Source organism: Microchirus variegatus (genome assembly GCF_963457635.1).
Source record: "Microchirus variegatus genome assembly, chromosome: 5".
Taxonomy (NCBI): domain Eukaryota; kingdom Metazoa; phylum Chordata; class Actinopteri; order Pleuronectiformes; family Soleidae; genus Microchirus; species Microchirus variegatus.
Window position 1 is genome coordinate 9,166,383 of NC_139806.1, and position 26,686 is coordinate 9,193,068.

The window sequence follows — 26,686 nt, forward strand, 5'->3', positions numbered from 1 at the left end:
GTGGTTGGCTGAATGACTGACTGGCGACGGTTAGACTCATCTCTAGCATTCAGCTGTACCTGAGGGCGAGGATAGAAATGAGGAAATGTACAGCGAGAGGTCAAGGGAAGAAACAATGAGGAAAAATGGGATATGCAGCTGAGAGCAGAATGAAGGAGGAGGAGGAGGTGGGGGAGGTGGAGGAGGGGTGGGTGAGAAGCAGAAGGGGGTGTCGGGGTGAGTGAGAGCATTGTCTCCAGCAGTGATTTTACTGTCTAGTGAAGCAGAAAGCATTGAACTTTAGATGAAATATTAATACAGAGCAAGAGAAACAGATGGGAAGAGAAAATAAAAGGATAAAAAAAAATAAAAGCATTGTGGTTCGAGCCACCTCCACTTTAATGAGATCCTCCCTTCATTTCGTTGCCTTCATCTTTTACCGCAACATTGAAGATGTAAAACTTAATTAGGGCTTAACAATTATTGGAAATTATTGCCTATTACTGAACTGTTTAGGTTTTTTTCCACAGTAATCATTAATGCTCTTTTGCAAATACGACAGAGCATTGGAGCCACATGTAATTAGTCAATCTATTTTAGGGAATCAAATTTTCCATTTCCAAAGGAACATTTCCCTGAGCAGGAACATCCAGAGGTCAGGTTTAATTAACACAAGCTGCTGCTCGGGCCTAGAGACAGAGAGCAGACTGGACATGGATTAACTGAGATAAGAAATGCTTCCTTCTTGAGAAAAAAAAAAAAAAAAAAAGCATCAATTTGTCAAAACAGAAGAATAAGGTGAAGAGAGAAGAACCGAAAAAATAATAATAATTCAACAAGACCTAAATGTAATATTTTGGCTGGCTTGTCTGTACAAAGTGATTTACATAACGGGATCCAAGGAGAAAGGTTGATGAAATGCTCGTCCTCGCAGCCAAAGAAGTTTGATTAAAAACGCATCGCTTTGAGAAGTTTCGTTCGGTAAGACTCCTTATTTCTTAAGACTCCTTATTCCTACTCTGAGACTAAGGGTGAATTCCAATTCCTTGCTTAACCCTCAATCTCAAAAATGCGCGCTCCCTCTAGTGCAAGTTGAGGGGCAAGTTTAAGAGATTTTCCGAGACCAACCCTTGGGAGCAAGAGCTACCCAGAATGCCTTGCGTGTTTTGACAGAACAAAGATGGCGTCGAAAGCAGCGAAACGAGTACGCAACAAATTAAGTATTTTCTTTGTTAATAGAGATATAAAAATGATGAAAACCATTCATTATCTTAGTTTAGGCCCATATTATGGATTACTGACGTCATTGATGCGTAACATTTATTTTTATTTTACGATCTTTTGTCAATAGCCGGCCGGTGCGGACAAGCGATCGTTTGCTATGGTTTACTTTTCAATAAGCCGTGGTGTGTGGTAACTGTCAGCTGAATATGTCCGTGGTTGTGGTATTTGTATGAGTATCATCTTATAACTAACTGACAACCTAATAACTTGACTGACAAACGGATCGTAATAAATAATCCTGACGTAAATGTGTTCTTCTTCTTCTTCTTCTTTTTTGGAGTTGACAGACTGGACGCAGCTTTCGCGTTATTCTGCCCCCTACAGTCTGAAGACGTATCTGCATTTAAGGGGTGTCCCATTTCTAAATGACTAAATAAGTTAAGATAAAGGTTGAGCTTGAGGGTTAAGAGAGGAATTGGAATTGGGCCAAAATATTATCCATGATGGATCAGAAGGGAAGAGAAGACATTAATCTAATCATAATAAAATAGCAATGTTGTGCAGCCACTGTAATGCGCTTATTGCGGTTCCCTGGTGTTTAACTGTTATGCTTTTACACATCTTAAAATAACAGTCGCTAACAGTGAAATATGTTTCTTATTTAATAAGTAATTTTCCTTTCACACGAATAACTACAGTATATTTTAAGCAGTTTATGTGTTGCAGATTACTTCTGTAAACTAGTCTCCCGCACTCTGGCATTTTATGCAAAGCAGTGTACTCTGCATTCATGCACTGTGGCAAAATGAGCCTGGTGAGAATTGAACCCCGTAATTGCAAGTGCAGCGGTTACAATGTGCGAAACCACACGGGAGCTTTTGCATAGTTCTGTAAAAACAATGACAGTGCAGGTGCTCGGTCTCCACGGTGTTGTTGAAGCGAAAAAACACTACTTACAGAGAAAGAAAGAAAGAAAGAAAAAATAACTGAGACAGACATAATTACTTGAAACCAAGTGGACATTTCCATTCGCACTTCCAAGATGGTGCAATCATGAATAGTTTAGAGGTGTGAGAACAGTTTGATTATTCCACCAAGCGTGCACCAGCCTTCTGTCTCCCTTTAGTTTTGTTTCCTCTGCACCCTGAGGTTCTGAATCCAAAAGTTTGTTCATCCACATCCAACGAGTCACACCTGCTTGTCGTGATGATATGTTACATGTTATTAAAAAGGTAAAAAAAAAAAAAGTTAATGCCACCATTTGGTGCTTTTCCATGATGCAGTTCTGGCGCTTCTCAGCTCTACTCAGGCCACGTTTATACATAGCAGGCAGAGGTTGGGCTAGACTTGTCATTTTGACTGACAAGGTCATAAAAATCCTGTCATGAGCTATTTTTACCGGTCTCTTAAATTTTTTAAATGATCATAAATATTCAATTGCATTTAATTTTAATTAATTTTTAATGAATATTCAGTCCAAAAAAGCGAAGAGCCAATTATTGTAATATGCTCTTCGCCACCAAGTGGTCAGGGGTGTGAATTGCAATCTGTCAAAATGACGGATGGCCCTCAGATTTTTCCGTCGCCGTTTTTAAAAAAACGGTCAATGACGGAAAATATTTGGTTAACGCGACCCCTGCTAGCAGGGTATTTAGAGAAACAAATATTTGCCCCCGTTTTCGTGCACACAACACCGTTTTCAAAGAAGTTGTAATTTGATCAAGCCGCCGTCCATCAAGCGGGGCCACAGTATAGGCAGAAGGATGAAGCCATGCAAGCCGATCAGATTCCTCAGAATCCTCAGAATCAACAACAAAAAAATTACACGAGTGACGCCTGAGAACCTAGAAATAGGGATGCAACGGTACAGTTTTCCCACGGTTCGGTATGTATCATGGTTTTCGGGCCACGGTATCGGTACGGTTTCCATATCTTAATATAAAACTACTAGCAAAGGCAATATGACATTGTAAAAATAATTAAAAGCACAGATATAATCACACCACAAACTTTATTTTAACAATAGTGCATCAGCTCACTCCTCGCCAGAGAAGGTACCAAGTGTAAAACGTACCAGGTACTATCCCTAATGGAAAGGGCCGAGAATCAAGCCTGAACTGTTATAAAACGCATAAAACTGACACCAAAGGAGCATGGCAGTGGATTATCACATCACATTAGAAGAGAAGTCATTCACAGAATCAGCAGGAGGAGACTCCTCAAACACTCTTCCCTCACTTGATACAAGGAAGATGACGATGCTTGGGCTCTTATTACAATATAAATGGCTTTAATGGCTATTTAGGGTTTTGTTATTCTGGGGATGGACAAGTGTGTTAGTGCATACACACAAGTGTCGCTCACACAGGAAATCTATTATATTCAAACATAGACGCTGCATTCTGCATTCATTTTGTGGGTTTACATTTAAACATCACTTATTTACAAGCTGTTTGAACTGAACTGAATACACAGCCAATTCTTTTTAACTGATTAAAATAGGGAACTATAAATAAATAAAAATCAGAGAAGGGTTTCAGAAATAGTAGAAACTCAAAGATAAAATACATAAAAAAGTCTGTATTAAAATATCAAAAGAATGACGAGAATAAATCCCTACACGTTCATATTCAAGGTAACAGACTGTTTTATTTGTATTTATACTTCTGTTGTTTTACTATTCTATACTCTATGGAACATCAGAGTGGGTAAATAAATTCAGTGATGACTGATCATGATTTCTCATTGCTGTTGGTCTGCTGCCAAAGCTCTCATACATACATACAGAACAACAGTGCATCAACAACGCTCCCCGACGTCATCAAACTAGGTTGTTTTGTTAGTGTTTGAATTGAAAGAAATTAGCCTTCCCCTTTGGCCTCAGGTCAGTGCTGTGGTAAACAGAACGAGGAGGCCCCGAGCATCCTGACAAAACGATGAGTGATCGTCTGTTTACCTCGTATGGAAAGACGTTTTTTCATGATTCATAAAGATGACGTTAAGTTTCTGAGCAGCACTTGGTTTGGCCTTGCAAGCCTTTATGTATAAGGTATGAGAGTGCAGGGCTGAGGCAATTTATTTTGCACCCCTGCAGCAGAGCAGTTTACCCACCACTGTCTCTCTGACAGAGACGGCACAGTGGATGGAGCTGCTTAGAATATCTGGAGGGAGGTGACCTGCTGGCCCCCGTTTCAGCCGTGTCTGCAGGAGGCTGAGGAGATGAGGGTCAAGAGAGGTGGAGAGGTTGCAGGAGGGGATGGCAAAAACCTGAGGGAGCATGTTTAGTTGGCTGCTCACGGATCTCCAGAAAAAAAAAAAAGTGCACTTCCGCAGTCGTAGTGTGAGGGATTAAAAAGAGCCTCAGAAAGTGTAACTTCTTTCCAAGGCTCCATTTTGACAGGCTCAAGATTTGCACCCCGTGTATACCAACATGAGGGGAAGAAGACGCACAGCGATGTGAGACAGCCGGCAATGGCCCGCCACACCCCGCCAAGGATGTGCCGCTCACAGTCCAGCGACTCCATTCATCAAGCTCGACACAGAGAGAGAAAGAGAGTGAGGGAGCAGAGGACAAGAGACGAAGCAAACGGAGGCTGAAAGGTGAAAGGGAGCATTGCAAGACAAGAGTAGAAGAGTAGAGAGACTGAGTGCTGGGGGGGGGGGGGGGGGGGCATCTAATGTTAGGTAAGCACAAAGCAAAGAGGAAGCGAGGAAAGGAAAGGAAGGAAAGGAAAGGCTTCAGACTCTGCCGGGAAGAGTCCCATTAACATGGAAATCACCTTCTCTCTTTGCTCGCCATGGCTCACTGATGGCTTGGCAAAAAAAAAGAGAATGGCTTTAACTCGTATTATTCTGAGTGAGGGAGCAGACTGCCAGGTGAGATGAAAAAGTAATGCGAGAGAATAAAAAATGGTCAAGGCTGCCTTTTTGTACCCATTTCCCCTGCTTTTCCTGCAAGTTCCCTGAAAGTGACGGGCTCAGGCAAATGCCGGTCAAGGCGTGATAGATTCACCTAATTTCCCCCAGAAGCCGGCGCTTAGACACGTGGGAAAGAGAAGAGAAAAAACTGTTTGGTTGGTTTTAATTAAGCTTTAAATGTCTCCATTTCTCCCCAGTAATGGCAGGGAAAGTTGTAAAAAATAAAATCCTCTGAGTGCGAAGGTTCTTACGACTCCTCCATAAGGCAGGATTGCCAACATTTTAGGCCTATTTGGAAAACTTGTGTTGTGTACAGATTACCGCACAATGAACGTCTCTTTGCAGGCTCCTTTGGCTGCGCGGCGTTGTGGAGGAGAAGCTCATCGGGGAGCGATGCGTGCCCCCTGTTTGATGCAGCTCTCACGTCAGCGTAAAAGCCTCATTTGTTGTATAAGTGCAGAAGAACAGGAGAGAGCCAGCTAATAGAACAAAAAGACACTTCCTACAAGGCTGACTGGCCCTACTGCTCCAACACTTCAAATGATGACACACACACACACACACACACACACACACACACACACACACACACACACACACACACACACGATATAGTCAGTGCTCTGCAGCAGTATTCATACCCAACCAGGATAAGGAACCACGCAGATCTCTGCACTGTGCAACTACTGACTCCAGGGCAGCACTACATAGCAGGCCGAATTGTGCGTTGTGCGATGAAGGAGTCGTTTCAGGGAAGAGTTTTTAAAGGGATAGTTCGGAATTTTGGACACAAGACCTATTTTCCAACTCAGCCTGTGTGATGGAGACGTCTGGAGACGTTTTCAAGAAATTTCATTCAGTTCTTCTAGTTGCCGAGTTCGCTGACGCTATGGCTAGCGCAAGTCAATGGTACAAGTTAGCATGGCATTAGAAACACTCATACCGACTCCACAGTGCACCCGAGGCAAATCAATTGTAACGGCAGACTATCGATGTACATATCTGTGTTGATAGAACGTTTGAAATAAAACCAACCTTGCAATTTGAAGGATTTATGTCTCAGCAGCAGCAGCAGCGCGTCATACTTCCGGCAGCGGCGGACTGATTCCACTGCCGGAAGTATAGTGCTGAGAAAGTAGTCCCTGCGATGCGAGGTTAGTTTTGTTTCAAATATTATTCTAACAACACAGATATGTACATCGATCGTCTGCCGTTACAATCGATTTGCCTGGGGTGCACTGTGGAGTCAGTATGAGTGTTTCTAATGCCATGCTAGCAGGTACCATTGACTTGCGCTAGCCATAGCACCAGCGAACTCGGCAACTAGAAGAACTGAATGAAATTTCTTGAAAACGTCTCCAGACGTCTCTCCATCACGCCGGCTGAGTTGGAAAATAGGTCTTATGTTCAAAATTCCGAACTATCCCTTTAAGCCTCAGCACCGTCTCCTGCTCCTGTTTCTCATATCGCAGCAAACACGGCGCGCACATACATCAGTCTTTATCAAGTCCGCGAAACACAACGTTGAAAACCTGCTCCATTCCATTTACCAGCATCCCTCCAGCTCTGTGTGAGATGAAGTGATTTTCAGCAAGCCTGATTATCACTGTCACCACGGAGCATTAGCATTGGCTTCTCTCCCCTCTTTTCTTTCCATCCCCCCCCCCCACTCCCCCATCTCTATCCCCCCATACAGTTTCTCTCCCTCTTCCCTCCTTCACGCTTTGGCGAACTTGCCCCCAGGACTTGCTTTCATGCATTCTAAAGAGCGCCGGGCTTCACTTCGTTCTCGCGCGCCAGCGCAAACAATGGGAGAACGCTGGCGCGTGGGTGGCGATCATTGGACAGGACGACAGGACGTGGGCAGCCGCGTTGGCCTGGATTGGCCCTGCGCGTGTGTCCCGTAACTTTGATGAGCCCATTACTAGTCCACAAATGCACACATTAGTCATGCCGTTTCACTAAATTCATTATCAATGCCCTATTGAAGGGGACACAAGCTATTTTTCGATAAGCATTGGATTTTATTGAATGTGATAAGGCCGCTAAAGAGGATATAACCGAAAATGATGGAGGCTTAGCAGCTGCCTGCACTGGTGGCTGTTTAGTCCATAATGGCAATCCCGTTTCACATACAGACGATCTGTGTCGTATGCCACCGCTGAGGAGAAAGGACTTCTTTATTTAGCATTAGAACAGCATTACAAATGATCCATTATTAAAGGTGCATTATGTAATAAATCTAAAGCAACTGGCCATAAAATCCTCCTAATATGTCACAGAGACTGAGGAATAATGTTCATATAACAAACGGAACTCGCCAACAACAGTAGTACAGCCAAAATATTTGCATTAAAATTTTTTTTTTGCAGACTGCAAATCATGTTTATGTTTTGAAATCATGTTTTGGCATGTGGCGCCACCTACCGCCATCTACCAATCATTGCAGTCAGTAGAGTCTCAGCTGCCGAGCAACCACCGTTTGCCAGTTACGTCAGAAAACGAAATCAAAATGACCTCTGTGTTTTGGATTTGAATGTAGTAACCGTTTTTGGCCACATATGGCACCTTTAAAGGTTTTTAGAGTTGGACTGTGAAAGTGGTCGGTTTGACAAAGAGCTATTTTTCAGTTTGGACTATTTCTGCCATGCTGAGTAAAAATGATTGTCCACTGAGGGACTTAAAAAAAAAAAAAAAACACAGAAAACAGATGGGAGACAGTGTGATAAGGGACACAAGGGTACAGAGTGTGCGAAGAGAGTGGGAGTCAATACGTATGTATGTGTGTGTGTGTCTTTCAGTGGTTATAGGTTTGTCTTTAACACAACTTAAAAATCCACTTTTTATGCTTGTGACTAAGGGTAGGGTAAGGGTTGAGGTATTCAGCTGTGATTGTTAAACAAGTATGATTGTGAAACCAAACTCACTATAAGGGATGTGAGGATGCAGAATGATATTTATGGTATTTATGGTTTGTCTCTACCAGGTGGTCTAACTCACTCTTTGAGTTCCCTCCTCCGCACATACAGCAACAGTCCACACCAACGTCCCCCATATTCCCTATCTAGAGGTTACGTAGCGAGTGGACGATGGGCACGCATGAGACGTCGATCTCTGTAGATTTCACTTCAGCTGATACTAAAGTACACATTTGTTCAGAAGACATGTCGTTTCCTGCTGTTTATCTATGCAGATTTTGAACATGCACAAGAGAAATCCTGGGTGGGAACATACTATAAACTGACTTAAAACCAAGCTTTGGTTGAAAAAAATGCAAAATGCAGTGGTGCATTATAATGTGGAAATCGTTTATAATTCTGTTTTAACAGTGTCAGTGGCTTGAATCCAGCAATGGCACATAACTGTTCGAAAGTGGCTATAATAATAATGATGATAACAAACAACCTGCCAGAACTCCTTTAATCAGGTGACCATAACAATCACTATCTGGTATCACTCAGCAACACAGGAAGTACGTAGGAAGTACAGTCGTCACCCTCTAATACTGCATTTCGTTGCTCTGTACTGGTGACATGTGCAATGACGATAAAGTTGAATTCTATTCTATTCTAATGCTCGTAAATGTGTGGTTGATTGAAACTTAAATTAATTTGTATTAAAACTAATTGTGACTATAAATCAAAAAATGCAAACAAAAGTTGTGGTAGATTTCACCCGATGAAAAGGAAGCTTCACAGAGGAAGAAAACGCGCACAAGGTTACAGCATTAAACCAAACTGTGATTACTCTCTTAGCTCACCCACTCATCCTTCTTTGTTTGTCTGTGCTTGTCTTATTCTCTTCTTCTTCTTCTCTCTCTAAAGGACATAATACCTCCATTCCTCCTCCTCCTCCTGAGTTCCATTCACACCCCCACTCCACCGTCTTGAACACACACATTCCTCTGCTTTTCTCACCCACTCCCTCTTTGCTTATTCCCCTTTGTCTTCATCCTCTTGACAACTTTATCACACATTTCCTGGCCTACTCCATCTTTCCTTTTTTTTTAATATATCATTTTGCAAGAAAAAACATACACAAAATAAAGTACACGCTTATGCATTGAATAGATCCACAAAGATGAACAATCGCTTGTACACACCTCCTCCTCCTCCTTTCTCCCTCTCTCTCTATCTCCTCCCAATTACACTCTTCTATTTTACACTCTTGCTCTCCAGGGAAATGAATTAGTAATATTTATGATAACGCTCTCTCCGAACGACTCCCCCTTTTTCCCTCCACCCTCTGTCTCATCTCCGCGGTGCATAAAATGACACTGATCTTATCGGCGCTACCTAGGCAGTCATCTGTCAGCGCATCTATCTTTACATCCATCAAACCGCAGGGAGAGTGATGGCTCCCTCAGCTTTTTATGTGGCACTATTGGCAAACCAAGGTTGTTGAGGAACCACATAAAAAAACGGGGGGGAGCAGCACCTGCATCTCCATCTGTGAACTTGTCACCGAGTTGTAGCTCCTCAAAGCATTCCTACAGGCAGAGACCAGAAGTTTTCAAAGAGCACAAGTTATGAGCCACTGGGGTGTGAGGAAAAAGAGTGAATACGAAGCAAAATCAATGGCATCACTGTTTTCCTTAATAAGTGTGTGTGTGTGTGTGTGTGTGTGAGAGAGACAAACTCCATTAAGAAAACAAGATTTCAAAACCAGTAAATACAATCAAATTCTTCTTCTTCTTTTTTTTTAAGTAAAACAAACATTGTCCACACCTTAAGAACCCACTTTAAGATGTTCTTTGTATTGGTCATCTTATTTTTAGGTACATTTCCTGCGGTTGCCCCAGCCGCTATTTCAATTTATCCCTGAGAGAATTCAGCTGCGGAGTGCACACAGCCATAAATTATTCAGCTACAGTAAACATGGAAAAACATGTCTGAATAAATGACTACAAGGATACGAGCATATGGAATTTCAAATCAGTCCAACAGCAACGCAACGCGGTGCAGCCCTATTACCAGCCTTTACAGTGTGACGCCGCGGAAGTGTCATCATCTTAATTTCCTTGTGGATTACCTTTACCTTGTCCTACCCTGAGGCTTTGTAAGGGAGAGCTGATAGATCGAGATGTGATTTGCTAGCGATCAGCCTGTTTACTCTTAGACAATTAGCCGAGCATGTTTTCTGCACTGAACTGCAATAATTAAGAGCTTAATCAGGCAAACAGCTGATGGGGAAGGAGACTGTAATAGAAAGGCCACTTTTGCACACTTTTTAGATATGATATCTATCTTTAAAGCGGACGTAGACCGGAAGTTCCAATTAACACTGTTTTTTAGTGTATCTGCGTCCTTACCTTGTTTATGAAGCCCTGAAGGTTCAACACAAACAGTTCAGCCACTGCTCAGAACGCTGTGTTTTAGTGTAATCTCAGGTCAGCGAGAACAGCGGTTCTCTGGAACAGCAGATCCTCCTGCTCCGGGCACTAGTCCGGGCACATCCGGTTGCGTACATTGAACCGCAGAAGAAGAACAACGTCCGTTGTGGAGGTGTTTCACGAGCGACAGTGTCTTCTGACTCTGGGTCTGACTCCGGGTCAAAGTCATAAAAGGGACTGTGGCGGGGAGTCGTGAAGAAGCTATTTTTAAACACTGTTACAACAATGTTTTGATAATGAGCAGCAGTGCATCCACCGTTCCAGAGGGGGGAGGCTTCTGAGAGCGGGGGTGCTGAATATGTCACTTCCGGGTACTGGCCAATCACAAGACAGTTGGGAAGCCTCTACGCTGGCTGGCCAATCACAACACAGTCTGTCTTCTGGGTGTTGAGAGTTGAGTCTGAAATATCGCGGCTGGGGAACAGCGTCAGAAAAGAGGATTTCTATCGGCTCGTTTACAGCAACTAGGAGGTTTTTGACCATAAAAACAAGTTAATATAGACCTCCATAAATGACATATATGTGCAACAGGACCACTCTTTATTTTAATGTGAGCTTTAAAATAAAAAAATATAGGCCTGTAGTCCAGTAAAGTATTCATGTAAATGCAGACAGAATATACACTATCAAAAGTCCAATGTTATTCCTGGGATAAAGACTTCAAACAATCTTTGACTAAAATTAAGCAGGAAACTACTTTTTCGACTGTACTTCTAAATATTCACCTTAGAATGTCCAATAAGCATCGGTTCCTTAAAAAAAATCATTTGATTTGGATGAAAATAAAATTAAAGCTTCTCACGCACCATGAGCTAAAACATCAAACAGCGTGATGCTGTCCAAATACATTTGGAGCATGGTGTACACCATTTGATAATGAGGCCCAAAGGAGAGCGTGGTTAGAGCTTTGTGTTTGCCAATGAAGCATCTCAAAATATCCCACATTCTCCACTCATCATTTAACCAAAAAACAACTACTATTTGTACGGTGGCCGACTTCCTCTCCGCTGTATTGCCTCCCTTGGTCATTAGGAGTCCAATGACGGTGTTCACAGGCGTGCACACACACACACCAAACCCACTCTGTTCCTGCACAGGGAGGAAAATCTAGTGCACCGTGAAAAGACAAGCTCACGAAGTAGCACCTGGCTTTTCTTCTTGTTAATGTGCAGCCAATACCTGGTTCACACACTCCATTGTAATCCCCTCTCTCTCTCTCTCTCTCTGGTAAATGCCACGAGGAAAATAAGCGGTGTTGACCTTGGGCAAACGCACGCAGCGCGATTTGAGGGCGCCTCTTTAAAAGCCGAGGTGTGTAATTGAGTACAGCATTGAGGTGGCTGGCTTTGATGGCGTGAGCACAAGGGAACACAAGTCTATGTGTGAGCTGGAACACAGAAAAAGACAAGACAAGCACAGGAGCGGTAGATGCACACACACACACACACACACACACATGTTCACACAAATGTGGGAGTGTGATTTACACATGCACGCACTCCAGGCGTAGGCTAACATCAATCAGTCATCATCACCGGGACCAGTAAAGGCAACAGCCAGGAGGTTTGGTAGACTGAGGTTTCTGGGCAGCTGCTGGTAGTGTGAGGTTCTTAATCACCCAGACAGTTGAGAATAAGCCCTGTTTTTTTTTTTTCTCCGTGCGCCCCTCTAGCCGGGAACACAGCTCAGTCCAAAACACCAGCGTTGATGCAGAATCAACTCGACCGACAAACCTCTCACCACAGTACATCATTAGTTCAGTTTAGGGATTAAATTATGTAGTCTGCTGGACTAGAAACCCTCGTCAACGTGCCCATCCCTCGCCTGACTACTCTGCTGCTCTCTGATATGTTCACCACGACTATATGGACGTAGAAAGGTAAAGCCCTCAAATTAGAAGGGAAGTACCAGTAAAAAGGTGCATTATGTAATGTAACTGAACTCACCAACAACAACAGTACAGCCAAAATATTTGCATTAAAAAAATATTTTGCAGACCGCAAATCATGTATCATGTTTGTGTTTTGAAATGGTGTTTCAATGCATGTGGCGCCACCTACCGCCGTCTACCAATCATTGCAGTCAGTGGAGTCTCAGCGGCCAAGCAACCACGGGTTGCCAGTTACGTCTGAGCTACAATGGGGGAGAAAACGAAACCTAAAAGACCTCGGTATTTTGAATTTGAGTGTAGTAACCATTTTTGGCCACATTCTTACATATGGCGCCTTTAACCTCTAGGATGCAACTCTGATGTTTGCAAAAAAGTACTCTGTTTGAATTGAAGTCTCTGGAACAATTTGACCACTTCTGACTTGATTTTTAGTTTCAGTTTCCTGAGGAGTTAATAGTCTCAATCACTGGTTTTAGGTGTGTCGATCAGTGTGATTGACAGCTAGTATTATCTAATAAGTATCCAATATCTGTGAATTTCCATGTTCAAATACGGACATGGTGCCGGTCAAATTGCAAACCTTGAGGTTTCACGACGGCAATTTGTTTTGCAACTGGAAAACTACATCCACGTTTTAAATTAAGTCTAACTTAAGAAAACCAGTTTTTTTGTAGATGGAGAACCGGAGAACCTCTGGAGAACCATGACCTGATTGAAGGAGAATAGTTTATGACACTCTTAAGAAGTCAGTACCAACTGGATTTCTTGCATATGTTTCACGTCTCATCCACTAAGCTTCTTTAGTATAAGTGACAGAGCATCAAGGGTTGCTATTAATTTAGTGGCTTTTGGGGTTCCATTCTCTAAAGATATTACACACAATATTTACAATGTCAGTTATGAATTATGAATTCCTATAACTTCCTAGACATTCACCGCATTTTAAACTTCTCTCCAATAACTACGTAATCCAATAATGGTGAATGGTCTGTATTTTTATAGTACTGTTCTAATCGTGATGACCACTCAAAGACCACGCGACAGTCTTTGCCGTTCACCCATGTGGGGTTAAGTGTCTTGCCCAAGGACACATCGGCCATGTAGACATCAAACCCGCAACCTTCAAGTTTAAAGGCGACTCGCTGTACCACTGAGCTGCCGTCGCCACATGAATAATGTGTGTGGGTAGAGTGCGAATATGAATTGCTCGTACCTAATTTGTCATAATTTGATGCAAGGGCACACACTTATATTTTTGTGTGACACGTAGCTGTAGCAGCTGGATCTGTAGCTGCGGTGTCACTTTCCACTTTAAAGCAACTCAAAGCAGCAACTGCTCCTGGGACATTGTCTGCCAGAACATACACCTCCTGTTGCAGTGTCTCGCTCAGTTGTTGCCACTCCCTGACTTGCTTTTTTCCTCTCTCTCGCTCCATGTGTGTGTGTGTGTGTGCAGAGACAGGTGTGATGGAGCCAGAGCTGAACCCACCAAGCTGGAACCAGTTACATAATAAAACCTCTATGAATGCTCAGCACTGTCACCTCCACCATCATGGACTCAGTCAGCTATCAGTGTTGTAACTCTCTGAGCCAGATTGGTTGCAGCCTTTGCTGTTCAACATTCAGCTCCCACTGCCTGTATCCTTCAGTAATCTTGATGATCCCCGTCCTTCTTTGCGATCCTGTGTGATTCTGGTCTCCTGCCCCTCAACTTCTCCCATTAATGTGGACCTTCAACCCCCAACCACTAACTGACCCTGCCTACTTTCCTGGTTCTCAACCAGCAGTCCAAGCTTAACCGTTGCTGGCTTCCCCATCTTCTCATCTCATCCCTAAACTCCTTGTCTTTGCCTGTATCTGGGATTATCTGTTCTACAGCCCCAAAGAATAATTATCCAAATCAGATTTACTTCAAGCTCTGGACTGTTTTGGGTTGTCCTTTTCACTCTGAACCCAAGCAGAGCTTGAGAGAGTACAAACCCAATCAAATCCCTCCCAAACATGGCACACATTCTGTTTTTGGGGCGGTTTATACATGACCACAGCCTGATAAGATGATATTTTTGATATTGTGCATATAGATACTGGTCAATACACATCTAGATACCAAACAAAGTGTATGGCACTACACCTGGGCTTAGCCTAGACCCAGCCAGCATCACCAAATCTGGCCCAAACCCCTCACATGCACATATCAACACAAACTAGCATGTCCATCCAGCTATTTTTAATATTTAGTTTTACCTTTCCTCTGACTAATAGAACATTAATGGCAATTTTGGTTTCTTTACAAAAAGCTATATATTCCAACTTCAGGTGTGTGCACTTTAATTGGAAGAAGGTCAACAATTACCCCCAGAAGAGACAGGTGCAGCCGCCGAGAAGAGAATTTACAAAGGATGACATTAAGCAAAGGATGTCAAATAACCCTGGCCCATCAAGGCCACTTGGTCCCCTTGATCATTCACAGAGGGAATAACTGCCCTGTCCTTCTGAATGTAATAAAGGACACACACACACACACACACCAATTGTCGACGTAAAACAAAGGTCGAGCTCTAAGTCACGTCAGTGTGTTGCATCCAACGTAGACGCGATAGAGGAGACGGCACACTAACCTCCTTATGAATAACTAAAGGATGATTTATTGTATAATTTATGACTAGAACAGCATGTAACATGAATGCATATTCTTCATAGTGGCAAGCACATTTTGTAAGTTACTAATTTGGTCCAGGAATGAAATGATATGTGAATATGATGTGTTCCATAAACCCTAAAATATGACGTGCGAATGCTTTACTAAACTTGCTGTAACAAAACATGTCTGCCACACATTTGGAGCATTATGTTGGTTGGTTATACCTTGATAGTACATGCATCAGCATATAAGACCTCCATCCACAAACATCACACTTGATAATAACAAACACCATCATTCAGTTGAGCTACTTAGGAAGCTAGTTAGGGCTAATTAAAGGTACTCTTCGGGATACTTCCGATAATCTGCACAGCCACAGTTGGAAGCAGTAGGTGATCCGTCACTGCACAGGAGAGTGAAATCCACACATGAATGTTTGATAAAGCACTTTGCAGCCCTGGAGGAATCTCCTCAGCCTGAATACTGCTGCAAAGCCCTGCCAGTACCTATGGGTCATAAAGGTCTGAGAACTCTTGTGCCTTCTGGGGCAAAACAAACACAATGTTAATGCCGTTATATAAACTATTTGTTTTTCCTCGACGTGTTTGCAATGTAATGAGTGCTGGAAAGTTAGTAGCAGCACAACAAAGTCATTAAAAGTTGTCCATCCAATGACTGATGGCTCACTTGATGCTCCATGGTTATAATGAGAGTAACCTCAGTGTGGCACTTGGTTCCTGCACGGCGAGCGAGTTCACTGTGCTGTCAACCCGCTCTCATTCCAGGAGCGCCATATACTGCTGCACTGTCATGTCCCTCTGCGTCGGATTAAGCCTAGCCTCATAGTAGAGGATTTTTTTCAAATCGTGGGGGGAGACCGCAGACACGGCGAACTTTGTCACCGATTTTCAACGTTTAAATCCGAGAAAGCACAGATGAGACGATCCAGTCAAGACACAGGAGCACACTTTCTTGGCAGGATACGGTGCATTGGTACTATGAGAATGAGGACAGACTGGTGTATGTGTAAGGTGATAGGTGGGAGGTTGTACATAAAATAACTATTATTATGTGGAGTAACTCACTCTGGGTGAACCGTGGTGGGTTGTCATTGACATCAGTGAGCTTGACAGTAACGGTGGTAGTCCCAGATAATCCACCCAGGTGGCCGCCCATGTCTTTGGCCTGAAGCAGCACCAGGAACTGGTCCTGGGTCTCCCTGTCCATGTCGGGCACAGCTGTACGCAGAATACCTGGAGAACACACACACACACAGAGAGAGAGTAGCATCGGGAGACATTTAAAAGCAGGAGAGGTACAGTTATTAATGCGGTGAAGTGGCAGCAAATGGCCATAATATATTTATGCAGGACTAAAGGTTTTTTTTAAAGAATATTCACGACTCAGTGACCAGGCACTGAACCTTCTGGCGTCTAAAAAAAAAAAACTTGCTGCTTCGTGCTCCGTTACGGAACAAAAGCTCCCGGCATATTAGGATCTTATCCAACCGATATTTTTAACAGCACTGAGAATCTTCTATAAATACAGGAGTGACACAACCACTTCTTTTGTAACATGATATGTTACCTGTTTTCTTTTTCGGACATTCATGGGTGCTATTCCACAACAAAGCAAGCTGGATAAAAGCTGTTATCAAAGGCTTTGAAAATGAATAATAAATAATTTTTCCGAATTTGGATCAAGTATTTTTTATTTTTTATTTTTAAAAAGGTGATATTTCTGTTTCTTCTGCAGGCCATTAAATACTAATGTTTTGGGATCAAGGGTCTTGATGCTGATCTCCTCCTACTGAACACGGACAGATAAACAAGTTTCAGGATATATATACGCTAATGCTGACATTATGTTTTACTGTCTTCTACGTCTCTCATTTAGCCTCTTTTTTCCCGGTGACTTGTCAAATTTTGCCAGATTTTCCCCGAGGCTGTAAACAAAGCGGGTAGTGGAAAAGTTTAGTTCTCTCTCAACCCACTTGATTGACATTATGCTGAAAGTTTACGGTGAAATTTAGCGCTGAATAATGTCAAAAAATATGTTGACCATCTTTGGTCTAGCATGCCTTGCTTAAAGTTTCTCGGCCAAACTGTAGGTTATTAGCAGTGCAATGACAAGACTAGCCGCAGATCTCGACCCTAATTATATGGTAACGGAAATGGTTTCCGACAGTTAAACAACTAATCAAATGAAGTGTAAAACGTGACCTTTTATTAATGACTTATTAACATTTATGACTGCGTACCCGTTGTGAACTGGTAAAACCCATGACCCTTTATTGTAGTAGCAGTTAAACATTTTGGTCAGTCATTAATAAAAAGCTGAGGGGTTCTTGCTTCTAATAACCAATTTAATCTGCACCAACAATGGCTAATTCCTTCCTGATTTATTCCAGATGTTCTGCAGCTGTTTTCTAGGGGGTTGATTGGTCAAACGGTCCATTAAAGGGCTCTTGTTGATTAATTAAAGAGCTATACACACACACACAATGAAGTATGCTGTGGCCATATGGATTTTCAAGACCTGGCAACCCAAACATTTGCTCTTGCTAATGTCATATTAGTGATGGCAACGGACCAGTAAATCACCCGGACCGATAGAATAAGCGGATATTGGCTTATTGTAGATATATTAACATATGTCAGCTGTCAGCTTACATCACATGAAATAGTTTCAGGATATTCGGCCACTCGTTAGACATTGGCACACTGAGTTTTACACTGTGAAGCATCCAATTCTACAAATAATTTTAAATATGGAGGAAAAAAACACAGATTTAAGAGATGGTAGTGATTTTGTTGTGGGGGGGAAAAAATGCTAATTGGTCAAAATATATATTTTTTTCATTACCCTCTAAAAATTAATTCTGTATTAGCCTCATCCCCTGTTCCAATATCAGTTTGCTGTAATTCCTGATTTATGAAGCAATAATTATGAATTAAGTATCCGTCAATCAATAAATACATCAATTACAACCTTTCATACAGTTTATTAATATAGGAAGATAAATGCAGTGACTCATAGCAGTGGAAACCACAGTCTGATAAACAAAGTATTATACTTTCAGGTATTTACTTAATTGATTCGAAATAATCAATTATTATGATTATTTCTTAATTATTTTGTGTGTTTTGTTGTGAGTCACAAATGACTTGTGATTTTATCAAACCCGGGCTCCAATCAGCTTTAGAGGAACACAAGAACTGGGCGAACGCATTCATTTCTCCTTTGTCCGCTTCGTTATTGGCAAGGATGCAAATTCCAGCATCATTTCCGCTGCAGCACAAAGACAGACATTTATCTTCTGGCCGTTGGCCATTAATGTTTTTAGGGAACCTTAATTTTTACAGGAGAGTGCGCAGTAGTTTTATATCATCTTACTTTATTTTATTAGCTACTTTAAATTTGTTCACATGCTTGTGAATTTCAATGAGGGACCGAAGTAAAAGACTCATTAAAAGGTGTAACATTGCCACTGTGTGCCATGGTATTGTTGTTGTTGTTGTTGTTTGCTTCTTCCTTTCTTTTATTTCTTCTAACCACTGGCAATTAGAATGGTTATTCATAACCTTTGAAAGCAGGTTAACTCATGTTAAAAAAATACCAGGTATACCTGCTAATTTTAGCACGTTTGACATCCACAATATGCATGACTTAGTGTGTGCCATTATCCACTGACAGAAATGCACACAAACCCCCCCACATGTGAGGAAGCCTACGCGGAGGAAAATAAATCACTGCAAGGTGACAGCTGGACATGCTGACAGAGCATAAAATCGTGTGTTGCGTGTCTCGTGCTTTGTATCGCATCGATCACACGCGCGTTTCAACATCGATCGCATCCTCCGTGCAAACGGCCTCATTCTGCTTCACATGATCGGATGTTTTGCACGTCAGCTGACTGCGCTTACCTGGCCTCAGCCAAAACACCAGTCTAAATTGACTTGGCAGCTCAAGGTGAAGCACGGTCAACACGGGGCTGCTTTGAATGCTAACAGAATGTGCGGGGATATGTCTGGGTTACTGAGGGGAACGCGTAAGCAACTACACTGAATATGTGAGCAAATGTACTCGCCGCCGAGTGTACATTTTGAGTCAGACCTTTGATGATTGAGGCAGCAAGAAACATGGTGATTGAAAAACGGAGATAGAGGCAGCGTAGAGAGGAGGGGAGAAAAGAGAGGGGACGCGTTCAGAATACTAAAGCTCGTTCTAATAGCACAGTGTCACAGCCAATACACACTGGGTGGAATTCGGCTTATATTCCCCTAATTAGCATATCAAAAAGGAGCACCGCTCTCTTTGGTTGTCGCAAAGGTCCTCACATGTCGAAGAATTCAATTACTAAACACTGACATTCAATGACAAAACACAACCAGTGGCCACACTGAAAATGAAAGCTCACATGCAGAAATACTCACGCAAGCAAAACTAGATTTTCTTGCAAATGAATTTGTTGACACCACTTTTTTTCATGACAATAACGAGACGGTGACGAGATAAACATGGCTCTTTGATGACTAAAACATGACGAGACTTGTGTGAGTTTTCGTTGACGAGACGAGAATGGCCGAAAATGTTAGTGGGTGGTCTGTCAGACGTTTAAAACGCATGACCTTTCTGCTTATTGTGCGTGTCAATTAAAACCTAAAAAGTATCTGCTGCTGCTGCATTCTATCCCTGTTCCCGGTTTTGCCATGGCTGGACACATATCGTAACCACCGAAACGATGTTGTGATGACGCATGCAAAAACTGCGGCCAGCACGCGCCTGTCTATACCCGCTTACAGTCTGTCCAAGATCAGTTTGGAACATCAATAAAACCATTCCAACAAGATGTGAGTACACTGTGGAACAGCACCTATTAAATGCTGGAAAGTCTCTCTGCGCAAAAGTGAAACTTGGTTTCAGCGTGGCGCAGATTATGAACTCCCCGCGACAGAACTCTCCTCTCTTTGAGCAGTTAACTAAAGAGATCGGCTCATCTGATGCATCTGTTATTCCCTTAATTACAGCGTTATAGCATCTTCTACACAAAGATTGAGATCACTGAGTGAAAACAATGAAAAGTGCGCTCTTGAGAATCTGTCAACGCGTTTTACTAAGATCTACTCGGATCCCCTGTATTTCATCGCGACTGTACTAGATCGTCATCATAAAAATTATTATTTATGTGTCATGTGGAGATATAACTCCGCATAGAGAAATTATCCATTGTGCGTTGGATACAGAGAGTCCGCTTACAACTAAACGTGATAGATCACGGACAGCCAGCTCTCTGCTGTGGAAAACTTTCTGATGTCTCTGAGGAAAGATGACGATGATCAGAGCCTTTCTGAAATGAGACCATATGTGTTTGAACCGATACATGATGCCAGGGAGCTTCTGAGCTGGAAGGGACTCATCCCCACAATCTAGTTGATGCATCCGATTGGTACGATAGACTGGTGTTTGGTGAGAAATCAAAGGAATCATCCAGCACTTGATTGGATTTAACTTAGTATACTTTAGTCATCAAAACATTTGAAGTGCATTTGAGGGCCAAGCATCTGATAGGATCTATTAGGAATATAGGGGAAAAAAACAGCTCCTTTGATTCTATTGTGTTGTATACGGCATGTAGGTGACATTTCAAGCAAAATATATGCAATTAAAGCACTAAAATGTTGATTTTGATATCAACAAAAACAACAAAACACATTAGCAGCGACATCAAAAACGCAGTCTGTCTGTTTGCACTGTCACTCAAAACAGACTTTAAAGCATCAGAGAGTTAAAAAGTAGCTCAGATTTCTCTCCAAGGTATGATGTTTAAAAGAAGTACTCATTTAAAAAAAAAAAAAATATCATAAAGCTGCCTTCACTCCACAGTAAACTTTTCCCCCCCTAGGGGAGCGGGGTGACACAGAGGCACAGTGAGAACACACCGCAGACAGGTCCTTTAAGCCCTCTGTAATATATCCTGTGTATTAGTTTGCAAACCTTTGCTGACATCTCACTTTGAAAATGTCTTTTTGTTTTTGCTTCATCCAGAAATAATAACATCAGGCTGCTGCTCTGTTTTGTTCAGCACACAGAGGCCGTGGCAGCATGAATGCATTTCTGCCATCTCTGTGTGTCCTCGTCTGTCTGTATGTACAATTACATGAATTTAAATCAAAATTGGTTTGAGCGTAAGTCTAAATAAAACATTATGTCTGACCAGGTTACCATGGCTTCCAGTTCCACTGCAGGGAACCGCGCAAGGAGTTCATTTTGACTGACAGATGTTATTTGATTCACACTTGAAACTAATTTCCAGAATGCAAAACATGAACAATAAGAAACATTTTGTCTTTAAAGGATGCTGGGAAAAACTATTTGGATTGGACTACTGCACCTCCCAGTTCAAGTAAGTCTGTTAAAACCTTGCAGTTGATTGAAAATGCTGCAGCATGAGCTCTGACAGGAGATAGAAAGAGAGACCAGATCACTCCAGTTAGCTTCTCTACACTCGGCTCCCTGTACAGTTCAGAATTTAATTTAAAAATCCTCCTCCTCATTTTATATATAAAGCACTTAATGATCAGGCCCCATCATACAGTATCTCAAAGAGCTAGTGAACCTCACCATCTTTTCGGTCCAAAAACGCAGTGAGGCCTACTCGTAGTTCCCAGAGAAGAACAGCAGAGCCTTCAGTTACCAGGCTCATCTACTGTGAAACCAGCTCCAAGAGTCAGAAGTGGATCCAGATCCAGACCTGATGCCATTATTATTATTATTATTATTATTATTATTATTATTATTATTATTATTATTATTGTTATTATTAATAATAATAATAATAATAATAATAATAATAATAATAGCAATAATTAATAACAATAATGGGCTCACTCCCACTACCTGTGATACCTGGGCTGCAGGATCCAGATCCAGTTGTGACACTATCATTATTATTATCAATAACAGTAGTAGAATAGTAATTGTTATTATTATATTATTATATAAAAATATCACGGCCAATTCAGAACTATCCTAATTGGACTTAGTGCAACTGTTATACACTATACGCACAAAAGTATTTTGGACACACGACCATTACACAAACTGTAATGACGCATTCAAATACATATACAGAACTTTAATATGGACTTTTTTTTGGAAGTTGAACTACCACTGCTGTCAGACCAAGTCGGACTCAAATTCCCGACCCCAGCTTGAACCCGGAAATAATAGAAGTATCTGGAACACAGCAGAATAAGACAACACTGACAAGCACGGGGTGAAATGCAGGATAAGTTTGACAAGGAGACTGATTTTATGCTCTGTCAGCTTAAAGAATTGAATAACGGAGATGGTACAAAGACTCACTAACGTAACAACGAGCTGTAAGCTAGCTAACGTGAAGGAAGACACAATACATTCAATGAATGGATTTTGCCACTCGTGTTTGTTGTCCAATTTCAAGTCTATCTACAGCCATAGCTTGACTAAATTAACTGTGCATGGAAACATATGGCGTGTGTGTACCTGGGGATGTGTGTGTTACAGGAGGGTGTTTGACAGACACAAGAGGGAAAAGGGAAGTGGGAAAGATGTATGACTAAGTGAGACAGGAGACCTGGGGAGGCACAGTGGCGGTGCACGACGTCTGTGTGTGTGTTCTTGTACTTGTGGCATACTGAGGACCAGTGAGGGTTTTTAACCAACAAAGTGAGGTCCTTTTTACGAAGTGAGGACATTTTTGGCCGGTCCTCACTTTGTTTTCATTCAAATCACTGCCTTAGGTTTTAAACATGCTATACTCTGTTTTTAACAGAGGTCCTCAATTTGGTACGAAAAACCCGTTTTCCAGCCCTGGAGTTTCACACACTTTTTGCTCTGGGGCTCCACCTGCAGACATGTTAATGGTACTTCACCCAGTAGTTCTTTATAGATGTCATTCATGAAGTAGATGTTTGTGAATGTGTTGATTTATAAAGTGGAAATGCTGGTCCTCACTTGGTCAGCACTTTTACCTGGTCCTCAGTATGCAGCAAATACAAGTGTGTGTGTGTGTGAGACAGAGAGAGAGAGACAAAGGGGGAGCAGGGATGTTTTAGTATGCTGCTCATCTTCTCAGATGTTTAATTTTGCTCACCCTTAAACACTCAAATGTGTACGTGTTTGATCGTGTCCATCTACACACACTGGCAGTCACTTGCTCTTCTACATCCATTAGATTTGACAGTGTGTATTTGCTTTCAAACATTTCACATTTTGCCCTTACGAGTGTGTGTTAAGGTGGGAAACACACTCTCTCATTCACAGATAAATCAACACAACTAACCTGTTTGGGGATCAACAGAGAAGTACTGTTGTCCCTGCACCAGTGTGTACACGAGCTTGGCACTGTTCCCATAGGTTGGGTCATCAGCGTCCGTTGCCGTCACCTGGATTATGGACGTACCTGCAGTGGAGATAGATCAGGAAGGAGGGAAGGAGAGAGGACGAGAGGGTAGAAGAATTGAAAAGGAGGGAGGGAAAAGAAGGACAAAAGTGAAAACAAGCTCAGGCTGAAGGGACTACAGCAGCACTTTAAGGACATAAGAAACCTCCTCACTTCTTTCCTATACTCTTTTTTCAATCTCTTTGTGACGGCACTGTGACAAATACTTTTTTCACGCAAGCCCCCAACCCTCTCATCCCCACACACACACACACACACACACACACACACACACACTTCCTCCACTTTCCTGCTGCTCACCTTCCTCAACTCCCTCTGTCTCACTTCATTTCTCTTCATCTCCGTCTCCAATTCCCTTTTGCCCCTTCTCTCAATCGAACCGTCCGCCACTCTATTGGTCCTCCCCTCCTCCTCCTCCCCTCCCTCCCTCCTCCCCTTTAAATCTCCTGTCTACGGCTCAGAGAGTCAAATTGGCCGGTAAAGGTTTTGAATTTGCGGGGTGAAAAAATTGAAATATACAAACGCACACTGTAAAAAAAAAAAAAAAAAAAAACGCGCTAAACACATTTCATACATAGTGGTTTTTATGTGTTCAAATTTATGCATGAGCAGAAGAGGAGTGATTCCACTACCAGCGGAATTTCAGCTCGAAATGATGGAGGAGGAAGGGGATTTGTGGGAGCAGCTGCTACTTTATTTCTGATCAAAGCCATGACAGTATCACTATGAGAAGACTAGGTGTAGTGTGGAGTGTGTGTATATATGTGTGTGTGTGTGTGTGTGTGTGTGTGTGTGTGTGTGTGTGTGTGTGTGTGTGTGTGTGTGTGTGTGTGTGTGTGTGTGTGTGTGTGTGTGTGTGTGTGTGGAAAAGGGGAGGAGGGGTCATGGGTTCTTCTGGTTGCAGATTCATTACAGGTGGCGAAGAGTCAGAGGGGTTACTGACAGATGGCAGATGGAAAGTCTGCAAAGATTGTACCAGAGAGAGTTCGAGAGGGAGCAATAAAGTAAGTGTGTATGATAGGTTGGTGTCTGTGTGTGTGTGTGTGTGGTCCACAAGGGAAACATTTGAGAATAATTCTAGTTTATTGGTTGTTGGGCCATATTGTCGCACCTTTACCTGTCAGTCGTAAAGAAAGGGGGGGGAAAAAAGTAACCGAGTACATTTATTTGAGTTATGTTCTCGACCACAGTTACAATACAAGCCGTGTTCCATCCCCACTGTGTAAATAAAGAGCACTCTGTGAGTACTGTTCACTATCACATACATCACTTCCACAGTGCATTACTCTGGCAACATAAATACTTCACAATACCTGTTGCTGCCACTGGGGGGGAAAAATGTACGTGGGGGAAATAAAACAGCGATTTGACTGTGTTTTGCAAAACGAATGCAAAATGTGAAGTAGAATTAGGAGAATACACTTCTAAAACTGTTAATATTGGCCATTAATAATAATAATAATAATAATAATAATAATAATAATAATAATAATAATAATAAGAATAATAATGCATTATATTTGAAGGCGACTTTCAAGACACTCAAGGTCGCAGAGACACTCAAGGTCGCCGAACATTATTGTGTTTTCATACGGCAATCTGTTTGCAGCTGTCTAATTTTAGTTCAGTCTTAGAAATAAAAGTGCTAAGTAGAACCATATAAGGTTCTTTGGCTTGCCCTCATAGGAGAACCCTTTTGGAGGGTTCCACCAAGAACCCTTTTAAAACCCTTTATTCCGGAAAAGGGGTTTTAAAGTGTTCTCTGGATTAAAATGGTTCTTGCTGGAACCATTAGTGTTACCAAGAACCCTTGAAAAAACCTTTTTTCGGGGAAAGGGGTTTTCAGAAGCAAATGGTTCCAGGTAGAACCTCAGCCCTTGTAGAAGGACCCTTTTGGAACCCTTATTTCTAAGAGTGTAAGCACGGTGCTGCTGTGATCACTTCCTGTGTGCAGCGAGGTATTGTTGTATTCATTTAAAAGTTACATAGCTTTAACTTTTGCGACCACCTGGACAACAATGACTTGTCAACTTTGGGTACATTGAAAAATAACTCCCTCCATTGTTCATAGATTGTTTATAACAGAGCGTTTTTGCTCAATACACTTTAGAATCTTATGTAACAAGTCGAAATAAAAGCTTTTTGTTGTTCTTGTTGTTCCAATCATTATTCATCATTTCAGTGAGTTATGATACAACGTTTGAGAGCAAACAACTACAACCTGTGCATTTGATTAACGTTGAGGCAGAATTGTGGTCCGCACACTGTGTGGGGTGTTCATGAAAAACACTGTTTTGGTAAAAAAAACAATAACCTGCTGTTTTCATTAAAGAAAAAACAAAGACACAAACCTACACAGTGAGAATAGGCTGTCAAACTTCAACAAAATGAACTGATATTATAATGTTTTCTTTGTGCCCCCACACAGTTGCAAAAGATAAAATAAGAAAACCCCCGGGTGGCATTTGCCAAAGATTTATGAATTCAATTGAAGTCCAATCAGCTGTGGTACAGTGACTGACAGCGGCTGACACATGTGAAGCATCATTTCATGTTCAATAAATACACACATTTTCCATGAATTAAATTTTAGTCGCAAAAACTAATAGTGTGCTATTACTGTTTGCTCACACATACTTTATATAATATGTGTTGAGACGCAGCAATTAAAATCAAACAGAGAGGCGGGGGCAGGCAGCTTGTGTTCAACCTGCCACTATTTTTTAATCCATTTCAGTTTTGATTCCTTTCTCCATTTCACACATTTTCTTGCCAACTGAAATAAAATAATAATAATAAAAAAAAAAAACATTTTCAGCACTTTCTCGTTTTATTTCAAACGACTCGCTCATTGTACAGTTTCACTCACAGACTGCAAAGTGGCTGCTGTTGGATCAATTCGTGTTTTAGGCTTTTTCTTTCTCTTCCCCCCCCAAAACGCCCCCGACTGTAGATATCGTAGCTATGTGCAAGGAGACAAATTGTAAGTAGATATAGGCTGAAATGTTTCTTCTGACAGCAATAAAAAGTAATCAGTGTTAGAAATCAAACAGTTTGGCAGCGCGTAAAGCAAAGGCAAGCCTATTGGTATGCAGCCCGCCAGCCGTGCTGTATAACCAAGCCAGTCACACTCCACAAATATCCACACTGCAACACATCCATCTGGAACGCATGTTCTTACTATAAGACATCTGT

The 26,686-nt window shown here is 41.9% G+C and overlaps 1 protein-coding gene across 1 annotated transcript in view; it reads right to left on the minus strand.

The window, feature by feature from the left end:
• cdh24b (cadherin 24, type 2b) overlaps positions 1 to 26,686 on the minus strand; it is a gene marked incomplete at both ends in the record, with an annotated part of 105,968 nt that overhangs the window by 48,197 nt on the left and 31,085 nt on the right. Inside the window, 2 exons of the mRNA XM_083888939.1 lie at positions 16,131 to 16,298; positions 23,372 to 23,491. Coding sequence (XP_083745065.1) covers positions 16,131 to 16,298; positions 23,372 to 23,491 — 288 coding nt within the window. The remainder of the gene's footprint in view (positions 1 to 16,130; positions 16,299 to 23,371; positions 23,492 to 26,686) is intronic.